This window comes from Phaeoacremonium minimum (assembly GCF_000392275.1).
Source record: "Phaeoacremonium minimum UCRPA7 unplaced genomic scaffold PA7_03_scaffold_582, whole genome shotgun sequence".
Classification (NCBI taxonomy): domain Eukaryota; kingdom Fungi; phylum Ascomycota; class Sordariomycetes; order Togniniales; family Togniniaceae; genus Phaeoacremonium; species Phaeoacremonium minimum.
Genome location: NW_006921484.1, coordinates 275,585 through 289,675, shown reverse-complemented (window position 1 = coordinate 289,675; position 14,091 = coordinate 275,585). Strand labels below are relative to the sequence as shown.

Sequence of the window (14,091 nt, the reverse complement as noted above, 5' to 3'; positions counted from 1 at the left end):
ACGGCTTCAATCCACGGATCACTTCGGAATTCTAGTATACAGTCCACAGCCAATAGGCTCAGATACCCGTCTCATGGGTCTATCATTGCTGCTCCAAAATATCCTTGAGATTGATCTCGCCGCTACCTCGTGCAAGAGGCTTGGCTTGGTCTGGCGACTCGCGCCATCCGATCATATAAATGATCCTGAACGTGGCTGGAATTGTACCATCTTCGTTTCCATGAAGCTCGCGATAAATCGCGTCGTTCGCCAGGAGCACATCCCTACTGATGGGCCCCATCTCTCTTCCGAGAACGGCATTACTCTCTCCCATCGCCTGCAGGTCTTGCATCAGGGCGAACGTGTCGGGATAGTCCACGATAATATCGTCAACGTCAACCGTCAGCATCTTGAAGCCGGCTTTCTGAAGTAGACCTCCAACATCACGCACGTCAGCGAGTGGTGACACCCTTGGTGACATGCCGCCTCTGCGGTCTTGCTCGGCAAGCTGCAGTGATGTGCGCAGCTCAAATAGCGAATCTCCGCCGAGCATGGCTCCCATGAAAGCGCAGTCTGGCTTAAGGATATTGTTGATCTGGCCCAGAACGCCGGGGAGGTCATTGATCCAATGTAGGCTCAGGCTGCTGAGAACCAGATCAAACGAATTCTGCTCAAACGGCAATGTCTCCTCGTCATTTAATACATGCCGGGTTATTGGTATTTCCTTGTTGAACGGCAGGTCGGCATCCCTGTACAGCAAGGTCTGAGACGAATCGGCCGCTATCATTTCTGACATTCGCGTGGAGAGTGGCGGCGATGTAGGCTTTGACGGGTCTGGGTCTGGGTTTTCTCGGGTCAACGCCCTCGCAACGTTGCAAGAGTTTGCGCCTACATCTAGCACCCTGGGGAACTCGCGTTTGATATCCTAAGGTTCTCTATTAGCAAGACTATGTCAGCGTAATTGAGTGCCCGGCGCATACCAGCAGTCTTTCGCAAAGCCGATTTGCGACCTCATCCTTTAGGTAGTCGGCTTGACGGCTAGCTTCGATATCTGAGGCAGCCCTCTCCTTCTGGAGCCATTTTGTCCTGCGATTGAAGACCTCGAAGATTGGAGACCCAGAAGCTTGAAATGCGTACGATCGCCGAGCAGACAGCTGCACTCGTAGTAGAGGCGAATGATTCGAAACCCGACGCAGGACTGTCTTCATTGTTCGGGCTGCAATTCCCTCTGCATCAACATTCTGAAGCTTCGCGATTTGATTGCCGTCGACGGGAAGCTTGGAGGGAAATAGACTAACGGATGAAGAAAGCGAGGGGAGCTTTTCTGGACGTCATGCAAAGCCACCGTGCTGCCAGCCACAGTGGCTAAGAGAGGCCAGAACGGCGCGCGCGGGCTGGAAATAGGGAGCGGCCGTAGTAAGCGTTGCGCTGCGCTGTGGTGGTGGTAGGGGGAGCTTGGCTTGTTGGCTTGCTTGATTGGGGTTAAGCACGGCTCTCCACCGACATCTAAGACAACCCTGGGGATCCGCCCGCCGCCCATTTTCATCCATCACTCCAAACGTGCGAAGACGAACCACGCACGCACCGGTCTCGCGGTGCACAATCACTCGTACCTGCTTTTCATCGGATCACTCGTCTCTGAAAGGACGCTCGAATCGAGTCTGAACTGCATCCTACCCGACATCCACCACGAAGCGCCACGCAAGTCCAGGAGCCCCAGCATCCTCGCACACCGAGTACACCATCCCGCAGCAGCAGCGACCCTCCCTCCCGCCACATCCCCGACCTTCGAGTCCCGCACCACCCGATTATCCATCCTAACCCTCTTGATGCAAAGGAACCTCCTTGCGAGCATGACGAGGTCAACACTCTGAATTTCTTTAATTTGGACGAAGAATAGCTCGACTGTGAGCCCTTGCGGGTGATGCGGTGATCGGAGTAAATAGGTATCGCCGCGACGGTTGATCCCCTCACGAAGCGTGCACTGTCTCCAAATACCCAGTCACGGCTGCTGCTGCAATCAACAACATCGACAATATGGCTTCCTCCGCCGCCGGCTTTCTAGGCCGCTCGAGTAGTAATAACTCGAACATGCGTGGCCTGGTTCAATTCATCGCCGACTTGAGAAATGCAAGAGCTAGGGAGTTGGAAGAAAAGCGGATCAACAAGGAGTTGGCAAATATTCGGTGAGCGTGTCCCAACCCAGAGATGGGGAGGCTCTTGTCATGAGAAGGCATTGATTGACTGACTATTCTGCATCCAACAGGTCCAAGTTCAAAGGTTCGCATTCGACCTGCAATTGCCTCTTAGCGATACACTAACAATGCATAGATGGCAGTCTTAGCGGCTATCACAAGAAGAAATATGTCTGCAAGGTGCGTTCCCATACCGTTTTTGGCTTGTGGCAACCGTTAATTTTGATGATAGCTGCTGTACATATATATCCTCGGCTGGAACGTCGACTTTGGCCACCTCGAAGCTGTCAACCTCATCTCTGCAAATAAATACTCCGAAAAACAAATTGGATATCTCGCCATGACCCTATTCCTACACGAAAAGCACGAACTTCTCCATCTGGTAGTCAATAGTATAAGAAAGGATCTTCTCGACCACAATGAGCTGTTTAATTGCCTGGCTTTACACGCGATTGCAAATGTTGGCGGCAGAGAGATGGGCGAATCTCTAAGCGGAGAAGTTCACAGATTGTTGATCTCACCGTATGAAGCCCCTCATTCCATGTGTACAGTACAGGCTGACCGTTCGTAGGACATCGAAAGCTTTCGTGAAGAAGAAGGCTGCGTTGACCCTCCTGCGTTTGTACAGAAAGTCCCCAGAAATCATCCAGCCCCAGTGGGCCGAGCGGATAATATCTCTCATGGACGATGTTGACTTGGGTGTTTCCCTTTCTGTAACTTCTCTTGTCATGGCTTTGGCGCAGGACAACCTGGACCAATACAAAGGGGCTTATGCCAAAGCCGCCGCAAAGTTGAAACGAATTCTCATCGATGGAGACTATGCCGCAGACTACCTGTACTACAAAGTTCCTTGTCCTTGGATTCAAGTCAAATTGCTCAGGCTACTTCAGTACTTCCCTCCATCAGGTATCTTCGTGCTTTGCACCTTCCGGCTTGAATAGTCGCTAATTGTTCAACAGAGGACAGCCATGTTCGTGAGATGATCCGAGAATCACTTCAGAAAATATTGAACCTTGCGCTTGAAACGAACAAGAATGTGCAGCAAAACAATGCCCAGAATGCTGTGCTGTTCGAGGCTATCAACCTGATCATTCATCTCGATACTGAGCATGCTTTGATGAAGCAGATATCCTCAAGGCTTGGACGGTTCATCCAATCAAGAGAGACAAATGTACGATACCTTGGGTTGGAAGCGATGACCCATCTTGCAGCCCGTGCCGACACATTGGAGCCTATCAAGCAGCATCAGGATATAATCATAGGCTCCTTGAAAGATCGCGATATCAGTGTTCGGAGAAAAGGCCTGGACGTTCTTTACAGCATGTGCGATTCGACAAACGCTGTACCTATCGTCGGCGAGCTACTACATTATCTCCAGAACGCAGATTTTGCCATCAGGGAGGAGATGGTACTTAAGATTGCCATCCTCACTGAGAAATACGCCACGGATGTCCAGTGGTATGTAGATATATCACTGCGATTGATTGCCATGGCAGGAGATCACGTCAGCGATGAAGTCTGGCAACGTGTTATCCAGATCGTGACGAACAATGAGGAGCTGCAAGTATATGCTGCTAAGAATTCACTCCAATATGTCAAACAGGACCACTGTCATGAAACTTTGGTCAAGATAGGCGCTTATATCCTTGGCGAGTTCGGTCATTTGATTGCGGAGGAAAAAGGTTGCAGTCCGATCGAACAATTTCTGGCGCTACAAGGCAAGCTTCCAGGTTGCTCGTCTAGCACTCGAGCAATGATCCTATCTTGCTTCGTCAAATACGTCAACCTCTTCCCTGAGATCAAGACACAGCTTGTCCATGTCTTCGACGTCTATAGTCATACTCTTGACGCCGAATTGCAGCAGCGAGCTTGCGAATTCTTAACATTGGCCAACATGCCGACAGATGATCTGCTCAGAACGGTCTGCGACGAGATGCCTCCATTCCCAGAGCGTCAGTCAGCTCTGTTGTCTCGCCTTCACCAGAAGCATGCGAATACTAGTGATAAGCGCACTTGGGTGGTTGGTGGGAAAGACGCAAATACCGATGCGGAACTCGCCATGGCGAAGAACCAAGGTCTGAGAAGATCATTCAGTGTCAACGCCAACGGTCATGCCAACGGCAATGGTCATACAAATGGCGCGACGAACGGGACAAACGGCCATGCCAAGTCTGCCAATGATCTTGCTGGTATTGATATGCTGAACATTGGCCCGGCTGAACCGAAGACAGCGAAGGTGCCTAATCTTGCGAGCGCTGCTCATTTATCGCCAGGCTGGGAGAGGGGCTTCAACCGTCTGATGCTGAGGGCCGACGGCATCCTCTTCGAGGATGGACAGCTCCAAGTCGGAGTACGATCTGAATATCGCGGCCAGATGGCATGTCTGATCATGTATTTCACCAACAAGACGCCTGCTATCATCGGCTCATTCACAACAACCTTGGATCTTGACGAGAGCGAGAAGGGCAGTTTGACATGGGATGTCAAAAACCTCCCTGACAGCAGCATTCCTTCTGGCTCACAGTCACAGCAGGTTGTCATGTTTGAGGCCAAGAAGGTTTTCACAAAGAGCCCGACCATGAGAATCAGCTACCTCGCTGGAGCTTTGCAAGCAATCACTTTGAAATTGCCTGTCACAATCCATAAGTTCATGGATCCCGCAGAGCTGACTGCTGATGACTTTTTCAAGAGATGGAAGCAGATTGGCGGAGCGCCCAGGGAGGCGCAGCAGATTATTGGTCTTGCAAGCGGCAAGGACTCAGATCGAGAAATCACCGAGGGCTTCATCAGGAAAGTGATCGAAGGCTTCAGATGGGGCGTTTTGGATGGCGTAGACCCCAACCAGAAGAACTTTGTTGGTGCTAGTGTTTTGCATACCTCCGAAGGTGGCAAGTTTGGCTGCTTGATGAGATTGGAGCCCAACTATGGCACTCAGGTAAGAGACCTCTCTCGCACACATAAAACCGAGGTGCTTGTCACTAATCAACATGAATTAGATGGTTCGCTTGACTATACGGGCCACTGATGACACGGTGCCTCCTGTGCTTCTGAAGCTCCTGGAGGAACGTATTGCCCAGGGTATGTCAACAGTTGCCGAGAAATATGTGCCTCCCACAGCGAGCGAGATATCCGACACATTCAGAAATATCATGGTGACAGAATGAAGCTCGACACCCATACGGATATGATTATGAGAGCAAGCTACTTCTTGATGAGCCTATTGCAGCACTAGTCTAGGAGTGTAAGGAGTTCTCGGTTAGCATCAGGAGTCTTGTATGGACACGAAAAACTTGGTTGCATTGCAAGGGTATCCTTCTACCCATTAACACGTACACGATCTGAGCTCCAAGAGGGTGGCTGTCGTGGTCAGTAATGTGTATAGGGATCCTTCCACTGAATACCAGGTAGATAGCATTATGTATTTGAACAGACTTTGTTATGACATTCTAAGATGTACCTACTTTGCGAAGAGCCTCCTTACCTTTTTGTAACTCTTGACAAATACTCTCGTCTACTTCGTCATTGTTGGCAGTTCTCATGGAAAGTTGATTAAAGCATTATCATTTATGCAACTATCTTTGCATCTGCCTTCGCCGGCCTCTGTCCAAATATCGTACTACCTACACGCACCTCGTGACTCCCCATCGTGATAGCGCCCTCAAAGTCCTCACTCATACCCATACTCAGCTCCAGCTTGCTCTCCTCCAACCCGAGCTCCTTGGCCACGAGATCCCGCTGCTCGCGCAATAGCACAAAGTCCTCGTTCTCATTCTCCGGCGTCGTGGCAACGCTCCGCGCGATGGCGCCGATGGTCATCAGCCCCAGCAGCTGCAGGTGCGGGCAGTCGTCTGCGATGGCGCGGCACAGCGCCACCGTGTCGGCGCCGGGCGCGCAGCCGGACTTGGACTCCTCGCCGGATGTGTTCACCTGCACGTGGATGTTGAGCTTCTGCACGGCAGGCTCAGCGGCGATGAGGTCGCCGCGGGTCTTGTTCAGCAGCTGCGCCTTCTTCAGCGTGTCAACACTGGACACACACCAGAGATTGGGGATCTTGGCGATGGTCTTGCAGTGTGCTGTAGGTAGAGTGTCAGCATGAATTTGTCCGTGTCTTTGCGAGTTCGTCATGTCCCTCTATGTCGTGTGCATGAGAGCAAAAGGGGTAAACTGAGGGTGAATGGTTCTCATACAGGATTGCAAACCACCAATGAAATGCCACTGGATAGACTTCGGCAACAGCTGCGCCTTCTGGCCCAGCTCCTGCGCATAATTCTCGCCAAAGTGAGACTGTTTGGTGGGCTCCTGGTGCAGTGCCAGAATGTCATTCACCGGCTTGAGCTTGGACACGGCCACAAGCCGGACCTGTTAATGAGAGGTCAGCCTCATGTCCATCCATTGAGAGGTCGACAAACGGGAAATCGACTCATGGGGAGGAAAACTCACCGGTCGGCCCTTGGCAACAGCGGTTATGCGCTGGCTGACTTCTTGCAGCTGCGAGACAAGAGCCTGAGCTCTTACGGGGTCCACCTTCATCTCTGTATCGCTCATAGTTGCCGTCTGATAGCGTCACGTCCTCGATTTCTCATTCTGGCAATCCTGCAGTTTAGAGTACATCGAATCTTTAGGTCTCGATCGTTATCGATGATAGGCTATGCTTTCGGTGGCACCTGTTAGTGCAGAAAAGTGGGTCCAATCCCGAGCCGGCATTGAAAGCAAGTTATCCATCTTCATGAATGAATACTCTCTATACAAAATAAACCTGATGAAAGTTTTCATGTAAGTACCTAGAAAAGCTGAAAGAGCTATATTGAGTTGTCGGTTGAATCTCTATAACTCTGGAGAAGTCCAGTATCACCATACAAGAATTGATTGTCTCCCAAGCGTTTGTGCTCGGGATAAAGTGGAATCCAACATCGATAAGATATAGAAATCACACCCGCGGTAGGATTAATGTCCTTGATTTAGAGAAGCAGTCTTTACATGACTTAGATCGCGACACATCCAGCTTAAGCCGATGGTATTGAATGAGGGACTGCATTGTGAAATTCTTTGGGGAAGATTAGAAGATTCTCTCGCGTAGACTTCCTGGGATGCCGCCCTATCTATAAGCCCTCCATAAGTCATCCTGTGAAGCTATCTTACACGGCATATTGCATCACGACTTTTCGCAGTCAAGCAACAAAGTAAGCCTTACGGCCTTAACCGCTTTATCATTCTAGACACTTAAGATTCGATCATTAATCAGGTGCAAGAAGCCATTGCAGTGTTGCTAAACAAGCCATTATGAAGTTGAGTAATTGGAATAACACTCTTGGGCATTGTTAAGCCAAGTTAGAGCCGAATGTCGCGAGCTCCAAGGCACAACGAGTGCAAGGGAAATATTCTGAATCATCAAGTCTGGAGAAGGGCGTGCAATGCCAGCCGACATGATCGGCCTCGATCTTTTCAGGTGTACAAAATGCTGACAGACCATAGTCATAGTCGGTTGCTGATGGTCATTGCTTTGCGGTGAATGAAGCTTACAACTCTACTGAACCAGGTGAAGTTGGCAAAGCGAGGGACGACTGGCGAGGGGGCTGCCAATAACTAGTCTTGTCTCTGTGTATCTAAGGGCTCCTTGTCTGGGATGGGTGGTTCGGAAAATGAAGCTGCAAATACCTCCATATGCCTTCTTTCGCATCCTTGCCGTAGACCATGATAACCACAATACAATGTAGTTATTAGTTCCAAGGTTATGTCGTATTCATATACAACTTGCGTAGATTAAACTTCGGATCTAGCTATGGTACTCTGGCCTGAACAACTCCCAGAGCAAGAATCCAGGACAAGAGGTTGCTAAAAAGGGACAGGGTTTAGAGGAAAGGGGTTACAAGGTACCTGCAGCGTGTAGGTTCAAAGAAGATACTTCCATATACACTTCTTTTTTACTTCAGGTACACCCTTCTAGAATAAATCGATGAGGTAACGATTAACCTCATCGCCCCTTGACCGGAAGTCTTTAGAGATGTCCTTCGAGGGATGCTATCGACATCCTTAAGGGAGGGGCGGGGGGGCAAATCCCTCAACAAAACCGCGCAGCCGTCATAACACATGACAGTCACCACGCGGGAAGCCTCATCTTCAGCTGCTACCACGGGCTGAGATTGGGCTGCTGCTACGCGGGATCTCCGAACGGCATGTGTAAGGAAGTAGGGACGCCCATGTCTTCCACCGAGCTTCTACTGCATGCATAGTAAGTACCGCATGACCCCCACTTGCGGTAGCATCGCAAGATCGCTCCCCTGTTTGATCCTCCCTCCTGCTCCCACGTGCTGGGAGACGGGAACTAATAAATGATCTTCCCACATTCTACCCCGAACCCTCCCTCCTTCCCCGAATCTATGACAGCAATGGATCGCGTCATGCTTTAAACTGACCTACAGGCAACAGGCTTCAGGCTACAGGCTACAGCAACGGACGGTGAAAAGTGCGACCCCGCGCACAGTTCTACCGGACAAGTTCTGAAACTGCCTGTGAAGCAGGGCGAGCAATGCATGTCCTTGGGAGCATATCACATCACATCGACCCTCCTTCCAGACAGCTTACTTGGCCTGGGTCAGCAACCCTCAGCTGAGCAATACGCTCCATGTCATCAATGTTGTGCCAACAGGGAGGGTGCTGAGAAGTGAGCTCGGGTCCTGTGACTTCGCAAACTATTTCTCCCAACGTTGCTTTTCTTGCTCGCGTCACCGGTGCATGGCCATGGGAGTCAGATCATATTTACGTAGTACTTTGCTTACCGGGCCAAGAGACCAGCAATTAGTTCCGTCAGCCACTCATTACTGACGCTGTCTACCTAAGTAGGTTGGGGGTCAGACAGGTAGTTGGTTTAGTAGGCCTGGCGCAGTACATTCCGCAAGGGATCGTGAGAGCCTGCATGTGAAACGACCAAAACTGCAACAAGTGTCAACTGCGGTACACTATTCATCGATTTGTGGCCATTCAGAAGAATTCTGAAATCGAATAGTGAATTCAATCTTCAGCTATGATCAAAACGCTAAGTCTAAATTGCTATGCTCTTCGAGAAGAAACTCGAATATTGCGATGCGCCCCCTGTATGTATAATCCCCCAGAACGAAGCCACGCCCATGAAACGCCGGAGATTCTGGAATCACCCTCACTGTCTAAGAGAGGACCGCCTGCCCATCTGCCCCCCTTTTGGAGACGAAATATGACGTCCGATAGGAAAAATGAGTACAAGAACGGCAAATGCGACATTACAATGCTGTAAGTGTGGGTATTTTTTGAGAGCCGGCAATAGAAACACCTCTTAATGATTAGATTTAAAAAGCCCCCTCCTGATGCATTCATTTTTGGAGCTTCGAGAGGCTTGTTGGAATCCGGACATGTGAATGGGCCCGCAACTGTTGCCTGTATGCGGCGATTAAAGGGAGTTTCTTGGTGAGGAAGGTGGTAAGGTGTTTCAAGGATATCGACTAATGAAAGGGGGGTCTTGTGTGATGTTGGTGGTGGCGTGGCGGCGATGGCGGATGCAGCCGCCTGCCTTGAAGGCGCAAGCGCACAGGCTCAAGCGCCAATGGCTACGTCGACGTTTGGATCACCGAGGTACACCAGTTGAGACCATACTCGCCAATGCAAGATACCAAGATGCGCGAGTCGCGTGGCCATGTCCTCGACGCCACCTTCCTCCCGGGCCTCCCGAATAGAGTTTTCGAGTAGCTCCCGCTCACGTTGGCTTTCGCGTCCTCCGTCCCATGTCCGGCCAGGGCCGTGGATGCGTCCGCCAGTTGCAACGGAGAACAAGCCGACGCCGGAAAGGTTCCTGAAGTCCTTAACTCGCTTCCCTAATTCCGAGAGCATCTTTGCTTGGAAGTGCTCTTCAACCTGGCGGTAGAGGTCACTCTGGAAATCGCAGAGTTGAGACTGAAGCTTGCTTTCGACATTGGGAAGCATATCCTGTGGTGCATCGGTGAAGCGGAAAATCTGGATAGCTAGTGACTGTACCAAACCTTCCCATCGCTGGATAGGGCGTGAAGCTGGGGGAGCAGTATGAAGCAGTGCAAGCAGAGACTCGTATAGGTTGCGAGCCTTTACCCTGGCGTCAAGAACATCGACTTGACTCTGCGAAGCTAGATATCCTGAATTTCGAGGAGATGATGTATTCGATCCGCAGTCGCTAGAAGCAAAGCTTGCAGGGCGCGAATTGGGTTCGCCGGCGACATAAGATGGCACAGAAGTCGGTGCTGCAAACGATGGCGGCCCCTGGTTGATTCCACGAGAAACTCGCTCAAGGTCCTCATAGAGCCTCATGCAGATTTCCAGATTGATGGCGTCAAGCATATCGGACCTTAGTTTGAGAATGCGCTCTTCATCGAATAAGAATGTGTTGGGCACACAGTTTACCGGGGTAGATGGCAGGATCAATCTCGTCAAGCCGTCGAAAAAGGCGGCTGTTTCGCCAAATGCTTGCAGGTTTTGAGCAGACATTCTGGAGGGAAATTGAACAGCCTCGCTGTACCACTGTCGGGCATCGCGGATTGAAATCTTCCCAGCTGTGATCTTTTTGTAGAAAAATCGTTGCTCAAAGTGAACCGTGTCTTCAATGAGAACTGGCCGCAAACAGCGAATTTGATGATTAGCCACGTCCAATTTCATTGCCTCCAAAACACTCAACAGACTGCGCATGCCCTTGACCAGCTCGCCCATGTCGTTGTTCCGATTGCCGTTGCTCAGCTCGTTATACATTTCATCAACCCACTCATCACGCATAGGGGCGCAATGCAGTTTCAGAACGCTGGACAGCCACGAAGCCAACTTCTCGAGGTCTGCAATACCCCTGTTGAATTGCTGCATAAGAAGTTCCACATTAAGTCCCTCATTTAGGAAGTCCCGGTCGCGCTGCGGTACTAAGGTTTGGATGATTTCCTTGACCGATTTCAACAACGAGGGTAGACACCAGTCATCGCCTTGTGGGTGCTCGCGCATAAAGGTTTCACGGTCCATCACGAACTGGATGAGCTGGTCACGAAGGCTCGACCAGAACTGATTGGCTTTTTCTTGCTTTCTTCGGCCCTTTTCTCCATCTAAATTCGGTCTGAAGTGTAATTCCGGATCAAAGTTGATATCGTGTCGCAGTTTGGGATTATGGATTATCTTGGTCACGTCAAGCTCACTCAGGGTCGCCTTGGTTACCGGGGGTTCCAACGGCCGCGGTGCTGAGCGGGCGAAGTAATCACGACTTGAGCGGAAGGGAGTAGATGAAGAGGCTGTGGAAGGATTCCTCGACAAAGTGTCCTGTACGTGCACAGGAGGAGTTGCTGTTTGTCTTTGGTCGATTAGCCGCCGTGGGTGATCCTGGGCAAATTTGGCCTGCTCGTCGGCCTCAGCAGAAGGAGATCCAGTCTCAACGGGTGCCTCTGTCGGTACAGCGTCGTTGTCGGATTTTGATCGAGTATGTGTAGACATATGGCCGCTTTCTATGCCGCCACCGGCACCTTGGTCACTCATCGCAGCAATGGCCGTTTGAGCCGCGGTTGGCCTTCAGATATGGGATTGTTCCACAACAAATCACCCAGAACAGGAGAGATGGATAATTAATAGCCCGTCTTTCCAGGACGCAAGGTGCTTCGGAGATCGGAAGCTTAGTGCGATCTTGACGAAAATCAAGCGAGAATGACGGAGGGCAACGAGTGTGGCTATTGGTCCCAACAGGCGGGTTAGCACGAGTATTTCTAGATAGAGGGGACAATTGTAAGCAGTCCAGCGTCGGCAGTCTGGCGGACGGTCTCGTGTGGACGGGAAGATGCAGCGTCCGGACCAATGTGCTTCGGAAAGAGCCAGGTCGTGTCGGGAGGGGGCCGGGACGTTTGTGTATCTGTAAAAGGTAGGAGGGAGACAATGAGTTGCTTACATGCTATGGATATTGCTCCGTTACTCTACGCCGGCGCACAGCAATTGGATGCCGGGGATCGCTTTGTACCGAGAGAAGAGGGAAGGATGTCTGCAGAAAGTACCGGCAAAGGGCGTCTTGGTCTAGGATGTGCAGATATCACGACGGAAGGTGTGCTGCAGGAGGTTTGCGTGTACGACGAGACAAAGGGAAGGAGGAGGGAAAGAGACAGACAGTGTTGGAAGAGCCGATTAGGGAAAGGATAAATGCAAAGACACAAGGTAGTAGTAAGTCACGTCTGTCTGTCCCGAGTCGTCAGGTGCTTCGGACGGCGAGGAAGACTGAGTAAGGTAATGCGGATGGGTGGTATACCGAAAACGGAACCGGCGACGAGGCGACGTCAGTCAGTCAGTCAGTCAAGCAAGTACACACGAACAAAAGTGTGTAATTTCGATAGCGTTTCGACGTGCAGAGGGCAAACACACGACGGTGAGGAATTATAAAATGAAAATGAGAGAAAGGCAGAAAGAAGAAGAGAGAGAGCGGCTCCAGGTATCACTGGGGTATAGTCAGACCAAATAAAATACGAATCAAGGGGAGGAAGGAGCGATGGGGATGGAAGGGGAAGGGAAGAAAAGGAGTGACTGAAAGTGCCTTCCGCACGCACGCACCGCAGACTTGCACGCGCAGCAGTGGTGGTGGTCTGGTAAATGGAAGGTACAAGTCCTGCACTGGATGGCAGGTACCTCCTGCATAGTGAGGTAGCGCCTTACCGCTATGGTATGGGGCGGGCCCTGTATTGGCTCCAATTCATGTAAAGCAAAATGAAGTATCAATGCGCCTACACCCAACCTACGCCGCATCTGCCATGTTCCTTTTGCGGCTAATGAGCCACTGGTGCCAGCAATGGAATCCCAGGCACGAAGGCACCTCCGTACCCTACGCTACGCAACGCAACGCTCATCACGCACGCCGCCAGGGCAAGTGGCCAGGTGGGCTGGTGGCCCAGGACAGGGCAGCGTGGCCCGCAGATGAATGAGCAGACTGGAGGAGGTTTTGGGTTGCCAGGACCAGGCCCCGTCAGGTACCCAGGCCAAGGAGTACGTCTCCGGTAGCGGGTACCTCCAGCTTACTTGGGGTATCTGGCGTGCTGCAATACAGTGGCGCCTGACCCGTGTCGATGGATGGTACCTGCTGTCAGGTACCCCCCTGGCTTCACCGTGATTGCTTTTGGATCCCGTGGTCGGGCGATTTCTGAATGCCACGCAAAAAATTGGTCTCGCCCGATGGTATGGATTGGATTGCGCCGGCGGGTGGCCATGACCCATGGGTACCATTTCAGCGCACTAGCGTTCAGGTTCGCCTTGCTTATGGCGAATATCTGGGGCCGGGAGCACGCCTGGACTTGTTGTTCGCTTCAGCGACTTGTCTCTGGCCACTGGAACGCAGAGTCAGGTATGTTTTGTGTGGGCTCCCCTAGCACGCTCAAGTCCGGGCCTATTGCCTCCAACTTGACTCGTTACTTTTGCACGAAAACAGTGGGCGCTTGCTTTGCTTGCTTGATTGCTTTGCTTTGCTGGTTCTGCTGTGGCCGGTGGAAGCGTACAAGAAGGAGAAAGCCAGGCGGCGTGTATATGCAGACCCCTTCGCACCCATCACACGCTGGAGAGCATTGATGGAACACCATGGGTCTCTCCTGGCGCCGCTCTCGACCATTCCCTTACATTGGCGCGGACCTATGAATCAATCATGCGCCGATCAGGGCCATTGCCTCTTTTTCGTCTGGGAAGCGAGCTGCACCCAATATGAATTGATACGAGATGAAAGCAACACGCTTGCGGCACGGCAATGCAAGGACGGGGGAGACGCGGTGTAAAAGCAAGATGGGAGGTAGGTAGGGAGGATACACCTCACATCAGGCTTTGCCATTGACTGCGAGATCCTCCCTTGGAGGGGCGCACCCACCAATTGCCGCCATCGACTTCTAATCCAAACGCCACGCCGAATATGGCATTCGAGCGTTCACGGCCT

General features: G+C 51.4%; 4 protein-coding genes across 4 annotated transcripts; 1 reads left to right on the top strand and 3 right to left on the bottom strand.

Moving 5' to 3' along the window:
• Positions 1-82: 82 nt before the first annotated feature.
• UCRPA7_8237 (putative methyltransferase domain-containing protein) lies at positions 83-775 on the bottom strand (the record flags this gene model as incomplete). The annotated part of the gene is made up of 1 exon (XM_007920754.1): positions 83-775. The coding sequence occupies one exon, from the start codon at positions 773-775 to the stop codon at positions 83-85; it is 693 nt and encodes a 230-aa protein (XP_007918945.1).
• Positions 776-2,070: 1,295 nt separating this feature from the next.
• UCRPA7_8236 (putative ap-2 complex subunit alpha protein) lies at positions 2,071-5,338 on the top strand (the record flags this gene model as incomplete). The annotated part of the gene is made up of 7 exons (XM_007920753.1): positions 2,071-2,165; positions 2,246-2,259; positions 2,311-2,354; positions 2,407-2,684; positions 2,746-3,080; positions 3,134-5,109; positions 5,171-5,338. The coding sequence occupies 7 exons, from the start codon at positions 2,071-2,073 to the stop codon at positions 5,336-5,338; spliced, it is 2,910 nt and encodes a 969-aa protein (XP_007918944.1).
• Positions 5,339-5,738: 400 nt separating this feature from the next.
• UCRPA7_8235 (putative family pyridoxal phosphate enzyme protein) lies at positions 5,739-6,719 on the bottom strand (the record flags this gene model as incomplete). The annotated part of the gene is made up of 3 exons (XM_007920752.1): positions 5,739-6,247; positions 6,362-6,533; positions 6,615-6,719. 3 exons carry the CDS (start codon positions 6,717-6,719, stop codon positions 5,739-5,741), a joined length of 786 nt encoding a protein of 261 aa, XP_007918943.1.
• Positions 6,720-9,737: 3,018 nt separating this feature from the next.
• Positions 9,738-11,174, bottom strand: UCRPA7_8234 (putative camp-mediated signaling protein sok1 protein; the record flags this gene model as incomplete). Its single annotated transcript, XM_007920751.1, has 1 exon — positions 9,738-11,174. One exon carries the CDS (start codon positions 11,172-11,174, stop codon positions 9,738-9,740), a length of 1,437 nt encoding a protein of 478 aa, XP_007918942.1.
• Between the last annotated feature and the right edge of the window lie 2,917 nt (positions 11,175-14,091).